Raw genomic sequence first — 20,521 nt, 5'->3', positions numbered from 1 at the left:
CCCTTTCCTCCTCACCCCCCAAAAAAAAGAAAAAAAGGAAAAAAAAAAACACAATACATGACTTGAAACTGATTGCAGAATATTTTTTAAAACTTCCCCTCATTTGGGCAAACAAGACAGCATGAATGCATACCACTGTAATACATTACAGTATGGAAGTGTTGAAAACTGTTCAGTTCAACCTGCCAATGGTCTTAACATTCTATCGGTCAAATAACTCTGCATTTCAGCAATGTCTTAAGCTTTTCTTCTATGCCTTCCATGTTACTAATGAAATCTATAGAGCTTAATGACAATAGTGGCATTACACTGAAGTCAAAATGAAATAAACGAGGTTCCTGAATTGTATTACAAGTTTAGGCGAGTAAAAATGTTATTTCACACCAATAAACAAAAATGCAAACATTATTTAAACATTCTAGTAGATAGATATAGTGTATTTATTAACTCAATTGGTTTTGAAGGATTTTCATACCTAACAGGTTGCTAATAGGTTCATTTTTTCCACAGGCACAAGAGTTTACTCAAAGTGAATCTGAATACGTTCTCCAAAACCAAAAACATTATATGATCTCTTTATACATAGCTCTATTTCATGTATTGTATTTTATTGAATAGTGATATTGTTTGTGTAAGAAAAGCTTCTCTTGAGATCCTAACATTGCAAACCATATCAAACTGTGATCCTTAATTTGCAATGAAGACACTTTATTCTAATTATAGTATATATTTTCCAAATATTTGTATTATATATAAAGGTAAAGTAATATTAACACTCTGGCAAGAAAAATGAAGAGTCATTTTAAAAGGTTTTTCACACATTCTTATTCTGCAAGTAATCAGAAAGGCAAAAGAGAATTCACTTAGAAGTGCAAGTATCCAATGTCAATATTCTTAGCTATACTAGGTAAGCCAAAGCTGAAGGCTCTCTCAATCTAGTGCATGTTTTGTGGCAAAGAAAAAGTCTTCAAACTTCAGCTCCTGCTTATTTCTCTAACTACATATCAGTGAATTAATTCATGCAACTAACTCTCAACTAGTAATATAACTCAAATGTTACAAAAGTTTGACTTTTTTTACAAGATACATTCTCTTAAGAGAACTAAGAGAAGACTTCTCATAAGCAGGCTTTTCACTTGCAGAAGTCAAGCAGTAATTTTTGATATGCAACAGAACTGTATCACTAAAAAATAGGTCTTTCATATCAAGAATCATCAACTATAATGTGACTATGAGCAACTAGGGTTGATACCTGAGGCTCTTTCCAAAAGAGGATACACATAACGGGCCTAATTAACTGAATGGCAAGAGAAGCTTAAAATTGTTTATCTGTCTGCCCAAAAGAACAGAAGAAAAATATGACAGGGAAGTCTGTATAGCAAAAAATCATCCAAACAAAAAAACACCACCACCAAAAACAAAACCACCAGCAACCAAAAAAACCCAACCAAAAAATCCCCAAACCAAGCAATATATGTATGTGTGTATATATGGATACACATATTTACATAAATAAGACAATGTGTATTTCATAATACTAGATGAAATTAGTTGTATAGGACAAAAATGTATTTTCAACCTGAACATGTGCAGTGGAGGAGTTAAAAACAATTAACAGAGTAAATTCCCAGTACTCCTAAAAAACTGCTTTCAATACTTTTTACAAGCAAGGGTATTTATTATTTAATTACAATTTAATTTATTTATTTTATTTATTTATTTTATTTATTTATTTAACTTATTTATTTAATTACAATTTAATTATTTATTATTTAATTACAAGGGTAATTATTTTTAATCTTAACTTGAGCAGAAACAAAGGAGTACTATAAAAAATTATTGAAAATAATGAAGTAAATGCAAATCAGTTCTTCCATATTGTAAATCAGCAATCGACATCAGCATATTGAACATAAAAGGCTTACACGTCCCACCAACAGAATTATGTTTGAGAAACCTGTAGATGTTTTTCTACCAAACTCTAGAAAAATGTTGTAGTAAAATTTCCCAGCAGATTACTTTTTCAGATTTGATTTGTTTTCTCTTATGGTAAACATTGCAAAGTTGTTTTGGGTAAGTTGTTAGATGGTTTTCAAATTGCTGTCATAGAAGGCTGTAAAAAATAACTAAGAGTGCAAATCCAACAGTTTATAGATTTACATTTGCTGTTTGGTGTGTTTAAGAACAACAGGAAATAGAGCATATCCATGCAAAAGTTTAGCATTCTGCTATCCTTTGCAGTGGGCTCATAACAGTATCACCTTCTGTGTATCACAACAATCTACAGAACTCACCTTCTACAATAATAGTTTCCCTAAGTCAGTTTTGCTATAACTCTGAATATACTAACTATGCATTTGACCTTCTCCAAATAATCATCCCATTCAAAACCTGACACAAAATGATTTTTAAATGTGTTTGCTCTTCATCATTTTAATTATAGAATGTCATATACCTTAATTTAGAAAAAAAAAAAAAAGATAGTGATAGATGTCAGACGTCAACAGAGTATATTTATTCCCATTATAGGAAAAGTCATATCCTCTATAATAGTATCAGAATAGATTCTACAAGTGTGACCATCCAGATAGAGATCATAGGAGTCACTGCAGCACAGCAGCAAGTTTCTGAAGGTACGTAACTCCCATAGCAGCAGCTATAAGCTGTTCCTGTTTTTATTATTTTAAACAGTAAATATTACTGTTTATTTTTTTAAACTAAAAAAAAGACTCACTAAAATGACAGAAGTTCCACTAAACACAACGTTTTAAAGACCTAGTGGCAACCAAAAGTGCTACAGCTACACTTCAGAATTGAATAGTCCAATTCCAAAGAAATATGTACACCAAAAGAACCTTCTCTCCCCTGGCACTGTGGGCAGAAGCCCATCCTTTGATCCAAAGCAAAACCCCTGCAAAACATTCCTTGATATTGTCAATAACAAATATTCAGAAATAGAAAATGCACAAATGGAACTTAAACTAGCTGCAGTTACCATAGAAACCAGCTAGACTTACTCAACACTTCCTACTCTAGTCCATTATCATTCAGTATCTCATGAACTCACATACAGAAGTATTGTTCCTATTCCTATGGAAACCCTGGAAATAGCCCACATCATTGTCACAAGAGATTAAAGCAATCTAGAACACATCTCTTGAATTCCTTTATATGACACTAAGGCCTATGGAAGTTTAAAAATAACTGAACAAAGTCAATTTCTCAATAGAGAGAAGCAAAATTCAAACTATTTCCTATGTAGAGCAGGTAACTAGCAAACCTGGCAAGCAGTTACAATTGCAATGTACAGATCTGTATAGTTACAGTAACACACCAAAAGGTACATCCTCAGCCACTTTGTGTATTGTCTTGGTGAGACTATGCCCTTTAATCCCTACAAATTTGTTGACCAGAAGGAGGAAAGGTGAACATTTATACAAATGTAAGAGTATATAATCTACAATGTATACACAACTCTTCTCATCTAAGATCTAAAAAAATAATAATAAAATAATAATTTAAAAAATCTACTACACACAGATTCAGAAATACATGTATTGTTAAAAATACAGGATTCATTAATATCTGAATGACTGTGTATTAGAGCAAGATCCTTCCCATCACTCCATTCCATCTAGATAAATGTCTCCTTTCTTCTATGCTATTAACCTGAAAATTAGAGAAACTCAACTTTTGATCTAGTAATTAGAAGATACAACTGAAAGCCATAAGAAAATGCTCCCCAGAGCCAGTTCTTTTTTCTATCTAGCACAGAGACAAATCTCTGACTATGTTAATATGAGATGCTTTTTAGGAAGAACAGGAAAGAATATTAATTTTCTGTAGTACATTGCACTCATACAGTATTTGGAATAGGTATGTTGGAAGATTACCCATTTCCATACACTGTAATAGGTATTTGGTATCTGCTGCCCACTTGAGCAATCGATTTTTTGAACCTGTTGACACTGTATAAACAGTCACCCTTTGCAGAACAAAAAAAAAAAAAAAAAAATCCAGAAATTCACTAGTCCTCATATATATATATAAATCCTCTTTTAAAAAATTTCTTTTAAGTTGATCTCTAAAAACTTTCATAAATCACACTTGCTTTTAAGCACCTGGTTAATAACAGTTTGGCATAGCTTGTCCACCAACATCCTTCGTCAATTTTGACCATGTCCCATACCAGTCTTTTCTCCAAACTGAAAACTCCCAGCAATTTTTACCTTTTAAGGCAGCTGTTTCACATCCTTACTTTTTTTGCATTTCTCTGTCCTTTATTCTATCATTCTTAAGATACAAAAATAAGAACTTCAAACATTACTCAAGATGTGGGTATATTAATTTTTTTTAAACTAAAATTATTTTGTATGTCTTGTTCTTGATGATACCCACAGTCAGTCAATTATTTCAGAGATCTACCTGTGATAATGCCAAAATCTTTCCTCAGCCATGTCTACCCATTCTGGCTTCAGAATCATGTAAGTGGGCTTTAGATTTCCATTCCCCTCCTCCTCTCCTTTTTTTTCCCCCCTTGATCTGTTGTTTTTCTTTTACACAACACTGAAGTTCATCTATCACATACTTGCTGCCATGGGTATGAGTGTGCTACTAATTTCAGTACTATGTGGCTGCTTTGTGCTTTATTTTCTTCATACATAAAATAAAAATATTTATCTGCCTTAAGAAACAATTGCATATTTAATTTATTAACAGCTGCTTATTGTTCTGTCATCCTCACGGACACGTAGAAAGACAAATTACAGGTTAATGTGATTAGATAAATTATAATCATTATAATGTTCCTGAAATGTTTAGCAGTCCCAAATGACACAGTAAAATCTCATTTTTATACTAGGAATTGGGAGTGAATTTAGCACTGACTAGGAAAAAAAAGTATGCTCTCTCTCCTGAAATAGGATGCCATTAAATCCTGTACTGACACTTTAGTGTATCTTGTAAAATCTTTCAACCACTTCCTTTTCCTTGCTTATGAAAAGTCTTGATATAGGCCTGTGGCATTCAGGATGTACAGTGCTTGTCTCGAACAATCCAAGAGATAAGCTTGAACTTTGGCACTCAGGATATCTGCTGTCTTGTCTTGTGGCATCTTGAGAGTTGAACGACATCTGCTGATGAACTAAAGAGATGTCTCAGCAACCCACCCAACCCCCTCCTGCAAGGAGTACCTGAGAACTGGGGAGTTTAGTGTGGGACATGCTGAGACCAGAGACAAAGGAGATCTACAGCTGGCGCTGGGAGCAGAATATCCAGTGATAACCAGGCCTTGATATGGAAACCACCGATTTAGCAGTACAAGAGAAGGAGTGCCAGTCTCAAGCTACTTCCTAGGACAGAAACTCCACCCAACGAACTAATCCCGTGGTGGCAGCTGACTCAACCTCCTCCTTTGTAATGGCTGATCTCATCAATTAGCCAAACAAAGACTACATAGCCCCTGGCATCATACCTGCCCCTGCTATCACAGAGAAGATCCGAAGGGTTTTTCCCTATGCAGGGAGAGAAGTGGGGGTGCAGTGGGCAAGGACTGTATAAAAATCTGGGACTCTATGGGTGCACAGAAGCACTTCTCCACCTGGAACTACTTCCCCACCGACGACATCGACGACATTGCTGGACCGTGGGTGGTAACACTGCTCTTGCTTTCTGTCCTCTATCCCTCTGCTTTCTCCTCTCTTTCCTGTCTCTGTTTTCCTGCCTGTCCTATCCACTCTAGGGACTTTTGTTGTGTTATTGCAATAAACGTTTGTTGTGTGTGTGACATCTGACCTCGTTTGTGTCTTAATTTCACCATTTGGGATCACCTTTATTTATTACAATTGCCACGTACCCGAATACCAGATCGTGACAAGGCCTTATTCAAAAAACATATTAAATAAAATAAGGTAAATTTTAAGAACAACCCAAAAAAGAAAAACCTACAAAAACCAAACCACTGAGGGCATGGAACATCCTGTGGTTCATGCCTGTTCAGTCAGACTTGGAGGCTAAGAAAAGCTTCCTCCTTCTCTAGTTCTGAAATCTAAAGCTGCATGCTGCTTCCACAAGATTCATTGCAAGACATCCCCAGGATGACATGGCACCCCCCAGTAAAAAGAAAAAGAATGACAAAAGCATTGCTTGTCCTCAAAATAAAATAATTTAAAATTTAAAGCTTATTAAACTCCATATTCAAGGTTGCTCAAGATTTCTCTTCCTTCTTTGCAAATCTAGTAAAATAGCTGATATTGTTGAGAACACTGTCAAAAAATCTGTATGTATACCAGATAGACCTGCTTTCTCCAAATTCATATTTATGAGGGATGCCAAATTATCCTTTCAGCACCTATTCTCGTTTAAGTCATGAGATAACTGTTACTGCCTCTGGAAGCAGGCAGAAACCCCACATAATTTCTGTGCTGCTAAATTTCATTTTGGCTGCTAGGCAACCATAACATCATGCAAGAAGTAGTGGGGTTTCTTCCCCTACAATGTTAAAAGAATTTGAGTCCTACTTTCCAAAAAAAAAAAAAAAAGGAGCAAATCAAGCTGTGAAAATGTCCTGATAAAAACACAAGCAGTATACAGCATATTTATATTTTTTCCAGGAAAATCTACTAAAAGTAATTATATATTTTAAAATTCACTGGGTTTCCTTATTTGTATTTTTTCAAAACAGTCCACCTGCTCTCAAGCAATTCACTTGAATACCAACTTAAAAACTAAATAAACCCCAACCACCAGTGCCTTTAATTCCATTGTTTCGTGTATGTTTTTTCCCTGTAGGGCACTCTTTATGACATATTTATGGACAAAACCTGTGTCTTACCTAGGTAAAAATAACTGACACTTAAAAGTGTTTACTTGAGCAAGAGTCTTGCCAATAACTTGCATTTTAGTGCATATATTTATAATCAAACTGTGATCATCATAAACAAATTAGAAAACCTGAAGGCTTATATTTGGAAGAAGTCACAGAAAGACGATGCCACTCTTACCTTTCCCTGAATGAGCAGTGAGGCCTTTTAGCGTTCCTAACAGATCTTCAGAAGTCCCATCAAGGGTCAAAATCTTTCTACAGTAAGCATTTAGTGAACTCTCTATTCACTGGATGGTCTTCAATTCAGATCTTTAATCAAGTTCTAAAGTTTCTGACACCAATTTCACAATAATTGTAATGGGCAAATCTTGCAGAATGAGACCCTCTGCCAAGCAGAGTCACAAGTCCCAAGCTAGTCCTAAGCTTTATTGCTAACCTCAGAACATTGTTCTATCTTGTCAAAGTATTTGTAAGACTTGCATTTTTTGACCTTTGAATACATAGGACAGTTAGAGCCAGGGAAAAAAGAATGACTGCAGGATATTTTGGATAGATGAACAGAATGTAGTCACAATTATATATTTCAACATAACTTTAATACAGAAAATGTCTATTTCATCTTAAATGTAGACTAGGGAACATATAGTCACTTTTTGTTTTAAGAAAGCACTTTTATATACCACTTCCTCATTTTCAGGTAGTTTGTAAGTATTAACACAAACTAAATAATCTTCTAATAACTTAGCAATAAGCAACTTAAATAATTAATATACATACTACCACTAATTGCCACCCCCTCATTTCTCTCCTGGCCTCCCTTACTTGCCAAAGGGCTTTTTTTATCCTCTTTCTTCCAGTGCTGCCAATCTAAAACATATTTTCATAATGAAGTGATTAAAAACCAAAACCTTTCACACTCCATTTGAACACCAGTTTGCCTGCTTTTGACTGACTGTTCCCTTTACATACTGAGAGAGTTGAGGCAGCAGGCAAAACCACCACATGGCGCTTACACGAGCCAAGTAAAGCTCATATCTCCACTATGTGTTTACAGGTCATGAGTAAAAAAAAATTAAACAAGAAATTGCACCACCATTTTATCTGCTGGATTTGCAATTGAAAAAATTATTTTTCTTTCTTTGTCAGTTGAAAAGAGAGCTCACATCCAACTGTGTCCTAAACTTAACTGCAGTAACTTTAACAATACACATATGACATTCTCTTGTATATGAAGCACTTCACCTAAATAAGGAAGTAATTTTATTGCATAAATAATTAAACACAATAATTTCAGGAAGCAAACAGTTCATAACCTTTATTTCCTCCTTCTTCAGATTAATTATAAATGTGTCTAATTCTTCTTTGAGAAATCCACCTTTGGAATTTTTATCTGATACTTCCATTACCTACAGCATTATATAGCACTTCAAAGTAAATCAGTATTTTCCTAAACAGATTTTAAGTAAACTGTTACCTTATTCTTATTTATATTTAGGTATGCAACATCAGCTGCAAACAGAACTGAATTAGTTCAATTAGCATGCTCTTAAATCATGTGCTTATGCAATTTAACACGGGCATGTTTTTAAACAGTATGCTAAGTTCTCATCTACATTATTTAAGAGCAAAAGTCACCTTTTTAAAGGTTATGCCACCAAGCACATTAAGTTCCAGCCATGCTTTTAAAACTTTAAGGAAGAGGAGAAAAGGAACTGTAAGCACCATGCCTAGCCATCTCAGTTTTCTGCACTAGTTTTGAAAACAAAAATGGTTTCTCTAACTGAAGGATATTCTGGATCATCCTCTACAAATGTCTTCCTCCAAAGCCTACCCTTCAGATGAACGTGGGCAGTGCGATAAACCACTTCTGAAATAAATGTCCCATGTATAATTTAGCTCCTAAAACAGTGAGAATGTCCAGTTCTGTTTCACTACCATATTCACATGAACTACTGAATCAACTGCAATATTAGCACAATGCCATGTGCATGCCACTTTTACATCTGTTCTGTCTAATCTTGCTGTCATTAACAAGACATTAAAATGATACAAGAAGTGATGGTCAAATGTTCTGAAAATCTGATGGATTATTTTGCAAGTAAATTTCCCATTCTTGTTTCTCATGTTGCCCCCCCCATCCCAATTTCTTTAATAAATTGAAAAATACTCCTAGAGACTGAAATAACAAATCTCTTTCCTAATGGCTCTCTGTTGGAATTGATACAAAAACATCCTGAGGAGCAGAGAACAGAGGCAACTCCTACCTCATGTAACCAAGAGGTAAAGATAGAAGTGAAGATATTGACAGGATGTATTTGAGATATTGTCCTTTCCAATAAGCCTGCTCTTGCATGCTCATGTAATGAGGGAATAGCATACTAAAAAATGACACAAACCAAGCATTTTGTATTGAAGTATCAGATATAATTGACTACGTCTGTGGAGCAATGCATGAAACCGGCAGCACCAGTTCTTCCGTCTTTCAAAAAAAAGCAACAAAGTGTAGGTGTAAACAACGCTGAGTTTTACATAACAGCACCAACATGAGGAACTTTTGTGCCAGGGAGACAATTCTACCAGTGTTCTGAACCTCTTCACAGAGAATGTGTGGAAGTTTGTCTGCATACAGAGATTAATCTGCACTATACCCATATCTTTGGCTTCACCTAGTTAGCTCTAACGTTTACATGTAAATAATACTGAGAAAACTTAAATCATAAGCCTGTTTTGATTTGTTTTTTCCACAGTTCACAGCAAATAATGCTGGCAGGCCCACACATTCATCACAAATAGGTTTTACAGAAAGTTTCAGATTCTTAAAAAGGTTGATTTATTCTTATTTGAAACAGAACATTTACTTGAAGTCAAAGGCAAAGTATTTCAGGGTTTGAGATTTTTTTTTTTTAATTTTCCCTTTTTTTCTCTTTTAAAAGAAATTTTTCCCTTTTCTATCAAGAAAGGGGGGGGACTATAAAAACGTTTTTTTTTTTTTTTTTTTCGGCTTTTTTGTGCCAGGGAGACAATTCTACCAGTGTTCTGAACCTCTTCACAGAGAATGTGTGGAAGTTTGTCTGCATACAGAGATTAATCTGCACTATACCCATATCTTTGGCTTCACCTAGTTAGCTCTAACGTTTACATGTAAATAATACTGAGAAAACTTAAATCATAAGCCTGTTTTGATTTGTTTTTTCCACAGTTCACAGCAAATAATGCTGGCAGGCCCACACATTCATCACAAATAGGTTTTACAGAAAGTTTCAGATTCTTAAAAAGGTTGATTTATTCTTATTTGAAACAGAACATTTACTTGAAGTCAAAGGCAAAGTATTTCAGGGTTTGAGATTTTTTTTTTTTAATTTCTCCTTTGTTTACTCTTTGAATAGAATTCTTCCTCTTCTATCAATAGAATGGGAGGAGACTATAAATACGTTGTTGGTTTTTTTTATTACGGCTTTTAAAAAAAAATAATAATTCTGTTATATATATATTCCCTCCTCCACAACTACCAAAGAATTAAATGCTTTTAAGAAAACCAGTGTGGATTGCCTACTGATTTGCACGTATTTTCTAAACAGAAATATTTGATTTTGTGAGAAAATTGGGCAAATGGTCCTGTGTTGCAGAAAATATCCAATTTTGTAATACAACTGCATGGATCTGAAGCTGTGACCTTTAAAAATAAAGTCTGTCCTGTATTTTCCATACTGTTGGCCTTTATTTTATTCACCTGTGGGTAGCCATGAAGTTTAAATATTACAGAGATAATTATAGGAGCAACCACTATGCAAATATTTGTTCCAACACTCACAAAGCATCTGAATAAGCTGATCTGATAAATTAGAAACTTATTTTTTAAGGTTACTAGGGAAGTATTAAAAGCTAGACTAGACATGTTAAAAGTGAGAGACTTGAGTACAAAGAGGTTCAAAAAATATTCAGTTTTGATTCCACAAACAGCACTTGACGTTCCATTAAGATTCACTTTAGAGAAACCTACTGTCCAGATAAGAGTAATTCCAGAAGTTGTTTGTTTTTTTTCATTAGTAGAAAATACAAATAAGATTCTACTTCACACTGACGTGTGTCAAACACTTTGCTAACTTGTCTCCTTCACTTGTCAAATAAACCTAGGCAGTTATGCAACTGCCTTCAGGTGACCATGCTGACCTGAAAGTCAATTACAACTGTTTTCCAAGTCCATTTTCAGTGGACCACTTTTAAAATGTCTTTTTAAAAACTTTAGAGGTATAAGACTGTTTTGTTGGGTTTTTTTAATTAAACTCTCACAGTATGTAACAATATACTACAACTTATTTAGCTGCAGATATCTCATACAGTTTTGATTTCATAACACTGTAAAGCCACCAGTTCTTTCTTCAGGAGGAAAAAAATAATTCCACACTTTTGATTCAGAAATATAATACCTAGCAAGAACAGGGTGTATTCAGTTAGTAGGAATTCATGAGTAAGTCATAATATTTACAAACAATATATTTTGATAAAAATACTGACTTAGCTACATTCTGTATCTACAAATAATGCTAATATTCTAGTACAAATGTTCATTGAAGCAGTTAACCTTTAGCAAATACAAACCTAAAGTAAAATTAACATGAACAGTCAATGTTGACACTGGAAATAGTCCTCCAGAATCTACACTTGAAACTGATGAATACTGTATTACAATAAATGCATTGTGTTTTCTAAACTGAACAAAATTAACTAACAGACTCCATTCATGGCTATTTATTTTTGACAGTCAGTCGTAGTGAATCCCAGATGTGTACATTACCTGCTCTTACACCTTGACAAGAATATAAATATACTCTCAGAAATAATCCGAACCAATCATGTTAGACAACTGTCTTAAAAAAAAAAAAAAAAAAAGTCAGGAAATTAACTAGCCCCTTATAAGATGCAATGGCAAACTGCAAGTACAAAAGAAATACCCCAAAATAAATCAGCAAGGTAATCGAATGGAATTCAATAGCTTCTCTCAATATCCTGAAAAAAAAAAATCAAACTAAAACATTATTTATATTTTTATATTTTAAATTTTGGTCTTGATTGTCAGTTTGTACCTCAGTAAAGTCAACACAAGCCAATTTCTGATTGCATAGCTAACAGGATAGGACTCTAGTTTTGGGTGATTTCTAGTCCTGACACTGAAACCGGAGCAAGAAGAATGGCTCTAAGATTTGTCATTTTTAATACTGAAGGTGTCACAAAAACATACAAAAGACCAATATGCTGCTTTTCATATGAAAATCACTATGTCGGTTTCGCATAGAAGACATATAATGCTGAAGTGGCTGAATCACTGAATGTGTGTAAAAATCATTCAGATATGACACTCTAGGGACATGACTTAGCAGTGGGCTAGTAGCGGCAGGATAGTAAAGTTGGGTTAAAGGTTGGACTGGATGATCTTAAAGGTCTTTTCCAACCTGAATGATTCTATGATTCTATAGTATTATTGAAGAACTAAACAAGGCAGTAGCAATTGAGCCACCTCAATTTTGCACTGTAGAAGACCTGACTGGGAAGTACAATTCCTTTTCTTTCCCTTCCCTTCCATCCCTCCATCCAAATAATTACTCTATAAACAAGAACTGACTCACAGTAAAATATGTCTTATTTAAGTAAACAATCAAGGACACAAATTGTGTTTTCAGTTTAACCCAACATAGTTCCAAAGTCTCACTGGGATTCTCAAAAGGTTAAATGGTATTTAAACCACTTTAGCTGTTAGTTCTTAAGCACATGAATTCTCACAAGAAAACTATTCCAAATCACACAGGACACCTTTTAATGCAGTGAAGTCCACAGAAACCCCTTGGCAATTAAGTATTATTTGACAAGGCTCTAAATTAATTTTATTCAAATAAAGTGATAACTATGAAATTTTTTCAGAGGAACTTTAAACCACCTCATAAATATTTGAACTGTGGCTCTATTTGATTCATAGCTGTTCACACACTTGAAGGATTTCCTAACCATAAGGAAAAATGAAGAAAAAATAAAATCATAAGTATTCTATTGGAAGTATCACAAATCCTATTGCACAGCCAGTTCCAAATTGTCTTTGCTTTACAGTTCTGATCACTATCTGTGTTTGTAATACTATGCTTATTTTCCAAGTTGGCTTCCATTTTTGCTAGCACAATCTTACTTCCAGACTAAATAAGCCTAAAGTTTTACAACATAATATAAAATCACTAAACTCAGTGTTTGTAATATGGTTCAAAAACCATGGTGCCAGAATACTTAAACAGGCTGGGGGGTTGGCTGAAAGCCAAGCTTTTCTTACTTGCTGTCCCTGCTTCTCTCTTGCACTCGAAATTAGTCTGCTATTTTACTTTCAAAAGAAAAAAAAATGTGATTTACTTGGTTCTGAAGCAACAAAGCAATCAAAAATCCTCCATTACTGCTGGGTCACAGAGCTTGTTAAAAAATGTTCTTTAAAGTAAGAATGTAGAAAATAATAGAAAACTTACAAGTACTCTGCCAGTTAATGTCTGGGCAGATATCATGACTCCTGCCCAGTCCTTCACAGAGGTCATCCATCCCACTTCTGCTGCCACATTCTCCTCTTTTTCATCTGTTGTTTTGCAGGCCCCATCTGCCTGCGTATCTCCACCACCATTGATCTTCTGGGCCTCCTGTAAAGTAAGTTCTTGAGTTAATGTTCAGAAATTTGACAGCAAAAGTCAGTGTACAGCTGTAGGTAAAATGCTATGAATAAAGCAAATCAGTCTTCCTGATTCCTGCCAGATGAAATCAAGCATCTACTTGGCCATATTTCTTCAGAAATAAAGAAGGAAACATTCTATGAGGTACCAGACTAACAACTAGATAATAATACTCTCCTTGACATCCAATCTTAAAAACTTGTATTTGGCATCAAATATGCTATATGTTCCTTCCCTATAAGCAGTACAATTGCCAAGGGCTACATATGCAATTATAGAACTAAATATAAATGAGTTTGTCAGACATACACTAAAAGACCTTTGATATATTAGCTCAAAACAATGTGTACCAGGTGTGAACATAATTTACATACAATTTTAACTTACTATCATAAATTAATTATCTGAGTAAACCTTAACTGAGAAGCATGATGTAACAAGACAATAACTATCAAGTGTGACAGGAACAAAATACAGCAGAGGGAATCTGCAGGGAGCTGCCGTGCTATCCATGAACCAGTGTTTCAATGAAAGTCTTTAATCTATTCCAGGAATTCTTCTGTCAGTAAATGGTTCTCATAGAATGAAGAGCTACAATTTAAAGAGAAGCCTCAGCTGCACTACACTGACTGATGAGTCACATGCATTGGAATTCATATCAGTCTATCACAGATGCTGCAGCAAGGATGTTGTGCTTTCTAACTGCTTGCTATGTGCTAGTCATGGATGCTGCAAAAAAATCAAGGGAAATAATAAGAAAAGCCAGCCTGAATTGTACAGTTTAAAACAAATCCCATGCAAAGTATCAGACTGTGCTGTGAGCGTGCCTCTGGTGACAGCATAATATTAATGACTTTCTGAATACTTGACAAGTTATGCTAAACAGGCAACAAGGAGGCAGCAAAATTCAGTGCTTAGGCAAATGCTGAGTGCTAGAACTGCACCTATATATCTACCTTACTGCTTTAAGCACTCTGCACACACGAACAGCTTGACACCTCTTGTTTATTGATGACTTGCCTATAGGCCACTAAGCAGGAAATCAATTGTCATTAATTCCTTTCAGAATATCCATTATACAAGCAAAGATGTTTCATGCAGGTTTAGTGATTATTACTACAGTAGGAATACTACACTATCATGGCTATAGTTGTGAGATGACTTTGAGGACACAGCTGGACATAAAGGCAAAGGCACTTCCTGAGAGCAGCACTGAAAAAACAAAGCAGTTGCACTGAATCTGTCAACAAAGGACAGCAGGACACACTAAAAACATCATATGGAGACCAACAGCTGTTTTTAGAGAATCTCAGTATTGCAACTTAGCTAATCAGATTCCCCTCTCTCAGTCTCCCTCCCAAAATGCAGGCTGTCTTCCTACTAGGAATTACTACACAGTGCATGATGCAGCTATATTGATAATAACAAATTACTCAGAGTTACAACAGTAATTAGGTACTTCCTAAGCAAATAACCATACAGAAGATAAAAGCTACTTTGTATAACTGGACCTCATTCCCTGACAAATTCTGATACAATGAATCAGATGTTTTGCACTTAGCATTGAAAGATACACAGAGCACAACCTACAAAAAAAAGCTCATTGCTCAGGACAGTGGTGCATGGCACAAGGCATCTCCAGGAGAGTAATGTTTGGCTAGGGACAACGTGTGACCCATACCATAAGCAAACCACAGAGGATCAGTCCCAAATAAATGCCTTGATCACCACAGTCCCAAATAAATACCTTGATCACCATCAGTCTTTTGATTATAAACTAGGGAAAAGAAACCTAGGGTTTTTTTGGTTGTTGGGGTTTTTTTGGTTGGTTGTTTTTTTTAAGTGCATGGTGCAGTTGTATATTCCAGACACTGTAATAAAACATAATACTGACTTTTCGGCAACACAGACACATCCCCAAGGCCCGGGGGGCACTCACAGGCCTCAGCTGCAATCGTCTCCCCCAACCCTGTCTGTGGCATAGGGTCACCAGCTTTTTTCACTGGTAGTTTTTAATTATTTACAGGCTCAGTAGCTACAAGTAATATAATACTGTCTTTCAATGTGTACATTATTTTAATTACTTTATGACAGTAACATTCATGTAGATTGAGAAACAACATATTTCGTGGAATACCTATTTCCTGAACTCAATGACTAAATGGAAGAGAACGCATGATGAGAAGGGGTGCACAGGAATCAGGACTCACTGTTTGACATGGACCTGGACCAGAAACTTCAACACTTTGTCTTTTATTTTAGTAACAATAAGTATTGATTTAGATTACACCAATGCTGGGATGCTAATCACAGTTACCTTAAGGAAGCAGAATTCAAATAGAGAAATTACACTCAGAAACAGTTTTCATTTTTGTAAAGGTAGTCTTGTCTGCCTCAGTGTATCTTTCTCTAGAATATCTGTACAAATATAGACCTAATACACAGACATTGCATTCAATCCAAGGCTGCATGAAATAAAATAAAAATATGATGAAAACTTAAAACACTATCTGAGAATTATCTACATTTTTAGAAGCCCTAAAAAAAAGTTGACACTACAAAGGCAACCCAGTAAGCAGGCTCTGAAGTATTGATACTGAAACAAACTTGTTCTCTTTTTAAGATGTGTTAGAAAACATAGGAACCAGGCAGGTAATATGAAAAGAACTGGGTTAGTCCAGTGAAACAAAGAAAGGAATTCTGATATTCCTGCTTACCTAATACTTAACTAGTATGAATCACAGAATTGTTACAGTTGGAAATTACCTCTAAGATCACCAAGTCCAATCATCCACCTGTCCACCCAAGAGGGAAAAACAAACAAACAAAAAGCCCCCCACACCAAACCACCAAACAACAACACAACAACAGCCATCATGCCCACTCCCACTAGAGCATATCCTGAAGCACCGTATCTATACATTTTTTAAGACCTCTAGGGATGGTGACTCTACCACCTCCCTGGGCAGCCTGTTTCAGTGTCTGATTACTCTTTTGGTAAATAAGTTCTTCCTAATATCTAATCTAAACCTCCCCTGGTGCAGTTTCAGGCCATTTCTCCTAATCCAATTGTTATTCACTTGAGAGTGGAGGCCAACACCCACCTCACTACAACCTCTTTTCAGGTAGTTGTAGAGAGCAATGAGGTCTCCTCTCAGTCTCCTCTTCTCCAAACTATTATTAAATAGCATACAAAAATAATGAACTATTAATTGCAGTGAGAATACAATTAATATGTAGGCATATACTTGAGTCATGCCCACATCACACAAGAGGAAGCAGATACTCAATTTAAGCAGATGTTTAAAAACTAACACCTATGGACCAAGCCCAGTTCCAGGCTTGGAATTCCATTCTAGAGAACCTGAGATGAGAAAGGGCCTACCAGAAAGGGAATTGTACCTCTCTGACTTATGCATTAATAATACAGGAATAGCATACAGTTTGGAAAAGCTAGGGAAAGGCTGCTTTAGATAATGATACCAGCAACTTGCAACTTTATCTCTATTAACTGCCCTCAATTAACAGTATTGCATTTCTAGAATCGGCATTTCAAAACACCACCTTCATACTGACCCATCCCATACACTGGAAATCTATATTTAAGTTCCTTTCCTTTTTATTCATCTGTTTCCCTGAAGCCACCAACAGATGCTACATGAAGAGGAATAATTTTTCATGCAAGATTGTTTATCCTTCCTGTTAGGCAGACCTCTATAACACTGAGTTTTAAATTATTAGACTTCCATTAATTCAATTACACACTTTTGGATGTGCTCTCTCACCATTTTGATAACTCCAAACAGAGGTCTTCAATTAATATCAAATCATCATACTACACTGCATTCTCAGCAGCTGAGCAATATACTGTGTTATTTCAAGACATCAGCTACCTATTGAATACATCTCTGTGGCAGATGTTTTTTTCAGATACAGTTACCATTTGTGGCTTTCATCTTAATAGCTACTAAAGTATTGGTTCATCCAGTGCTACAAACAAGCAACAAAAAAAACCCAAGCCAAAACTAACAAACAAAAAAGAAACAACAAAAAACAAAACAGGAAGCAGTTCACCTGTGCTACTGCAGTTTAGCAAATACAGGATTTCACTGGAATATTAAAAAACAAAGCAGATGGGGATGTGAGAGATAAACAGCTGTATGGAAACTTACAAATTCTTTGAAAAGAGTCAGTCTTCCAGGAAAGGCTAAACCAACTACATGTAAGCCAAGTACTCCCTACAAACCAGTGTGTCCACAGCATTTCTTTGAATATTACATTCTTAGTCAATACCAGGTTACGCTGATGTCAGTTACCATACTGTAGCTCTGATTTGGCTAGTTTCAAGGGATTAATTATTGGTACTGAGAAAAACATGCCTTTCTCTGAATAGAAGGAAACAGAATGATCTGTGGAGAACATGGCTAATGAGCTAAACCAAGCATTTTTCTGTCATAAAATATTCACATGTAATTTGCTGTTTGCAAATTTGGCAGGTTAAGAAAAATTAAAGTCTAAGAAACTTCTTGCTTGTCCTTACAACAAGAACATCATTTTTTGTGCTGACAAAAAAACAAACCAAACAAAAACACCCAAAACCCAAAAACAAACAGCCAAAAAAACACAAACAAAAAACCCTAAACAAACAAACAAACCTAAAAAAACCCAATGCCTTCCCTGCAAAGAGCAGGCTGAAAGGTCAAATACAATTTTTTCTATTTTTTCCAGTGACCAGCTTCTCTGTTGCATCTATACATACCTTCAGTAATCCTGACATTTTTATGTCACTGTTTTGACTGAAAAAAAATGCTACAGTAGAGGAATTAATTCTAAAACCTTGAGTGGAGAGGCAAGGGAAACTACATTAGTAAAAGGCAGTGTTCCAGCCATGACCCTACAAACAGCGTAACAGTCTAACAAATGAAGGGTTACTGAGCATGGTTTTCACTGAATATGACAGTAACACTCATGTTATCTCAAATCTGAAGAAAATGCAGAAGACTCAGTTCAAAGCTCAAAAATTCTTATACATTAATGTAACCTCCATTGATGTAAAACAGTATTTCTGAGTAACTGGAAAGCTGGCTAAGGGATTTCCACACGCCTAAGATTTGGGAGATATACCAAAGTCCCTGTTCTGCCACCAAATTTTTTAAATCCTCTGTCACATTATCTAGTCTCTTCATGTATTCACCCCACAGCTATAGAACAGGAACAATGGTATTTTCTGTTGTGTGGGGATCTTATGAACATTTTAAAATTACAATTATTTAGGGTTTTAACTGTTTTGGTATTACACAAATGGTACATGATACAGGCATAGTGTAGGGACTCATACACTACAACAAACTAAAATTATTAGAAAAACATTTAGGACAGAAGTGTAAAAGGGATGCAATGAGGAACTGTAGGTAACACAATGAAATAAATAAGTATAGTCTTAATAATGGTACCAGGAAAGTAAAATTATAAAATAGATTATAAAATTCAGTACCCACTAAAGTTTCAGAAAAGTAAATGGGAGGAATATTGAATGATGGCATAATATGACAATCTAAACCATTTTTTTAAAAAAAACACACTTAATGAAAGAGATTGATAGAAGGAGAGCACAAATCTCAATTAAAAATCTGGGGCAAAACCAACATAAATGCATGCATTGGATGGACATAACATTTTTTTTTAAACTCAGGATTCTTAGTTCAAGTTAGAAACAGCTTATGGCAAAATGGACACGTCATTCATCTTTAGGTATTTTTATTTCCTGGTAGTATGTAATATCTACACTTATAGTATTAAAATTATAAAGGAAATCACAATGAATTAAAGGCAACTCTGTAGGAAATATCAAAGCCTTTACTGACATAGGAACTAAGGTTCAGTATGCAGCTCAAATATTTGAAGAGTTTCAGGTCAGCCAATAAGCAATTAAAAATATTTAATAGCACACAACACTTCTCATCTCAGACACTACAGAGTGTAATACAGTTTTCAGTCTGGAAGAACTTTATGGGAGTGAGAAAGAGTCAAGAGAGCACACAAATGTGCAGGAATCTGGATGAAGGATACAGAGCTCTAATTTTCAAAAACATTGAAAATGCAGATTTAGTTGTAAAGTAACATTTTTTTATAATTACTTTTAAATAATTAAGCAAAATATTTTCCACTAAAGGATTAGTTATGTCACATAGTAAGAAATGTGCAATTGCTATATGATTTTATGTATTATCCAGTGCTACAAAAACATTTTTTTATAATCTGAATCTCATTACTCCCTCACATAAATGACTAAGTAGCAAAAAGTATAAAAACTCAAAAGAAGAAAAAACTCCTTGTAGATAAATTTCTTTTAGGCAACATGCATGATTTTGGTTCACTTTCCAGACACTAAATACTAGCATCCAAATTACCCAAGGTCAGTATCTGCAGACTACAAATACATTAGCTGGTACATTTATAATGCAAAGAAACATACACAGTTCCTGCAAATTCATTGAGAGTGAACTCTTAAGACAGAAAAGAGAGGAAAGCTACTTTTTTGTTTGACTTGCATACTATAGGTTCATTCATTTTTATTTATGCCATGTAGAATGAGAACAAGCCCAGTACATTCACTCTGACTTTCTTAACATCACCATTCTACAGAACAGGAGTAACTTTAACTGTCACAGAGATCACGTCCTCCTCTTGTGGATGTACCAGTGATGCACTGCTAGGAATTGATGCGTAACTGTGACATTGACCATAGCCTTCATAAGTAATCAGAAGTTGGACTACTAGAAAATAAAGATTCATGGTGTCCATTCTTGGCTATACTAAGATGAAGAATTATACCCAAGTCTTCTTGCTTATAGCAGGATTGATTCTGCCTATACCAAAGCAGACCCTGTTTTGTCTCATGAGTCTGCAGGCCTTGGCTTAACAAACCAGAAAATACTGCATGTCACAGAAACGTGTTACTTCTGAACATTTCTGCCCACAAGTTACGCTAGCAGTTACTGTC

The 20,521-nt window shown here is 35.1% G+C and overlaps 1 protein-coding gene across 18 annotated transcripts in view; it reads right to left on the bottom strand.

Moving 5' to 3' along the window:
- The window catches only part of KCNMA1 (potassium large conductance calcium-activated channel, subfamily M, alpha member 1), a 447,141-nt gene that overhangs the window by 303,591 nt on the left and 123,029 nt on the right, over positions 1-20,521 (bottom strand). For all 18 annotated transcript variants that reach the window (XM_010000727.1, XM_010000731.1, XM_010000726.1 and 15 more), the window contains exon 2: positions 13,324-13,488. In XM_010000727.1, coding sequence (XP_009999029.1) covers positions 13,324-13,488 — 165 coding nt within the window. The remainder of the gene's footprint in view (positions 1-13,323; positions 13,489-20,521) is intronic.

This window comes from Chaetura pelagica, unplaced genomic scaffold (assembly GCF_000747805.2).
Source record: "Chaetura pelagica isolate M959 unplaced genomic scaffold, ChaPel_1.0 scaffold166, whole genome shotgun sequence".
Lineage (NCBI taxonomy): Eukaryota > Metazoa > Chordata > Aves > Apodiformes > Apodidae > Chaetura > Chaetura pelagica.
The sequence above is the reverse complement of the archived record's forward strand: the minus strand, read 5'-3'. Positions and strand labels throughout refer to the sequence as shown.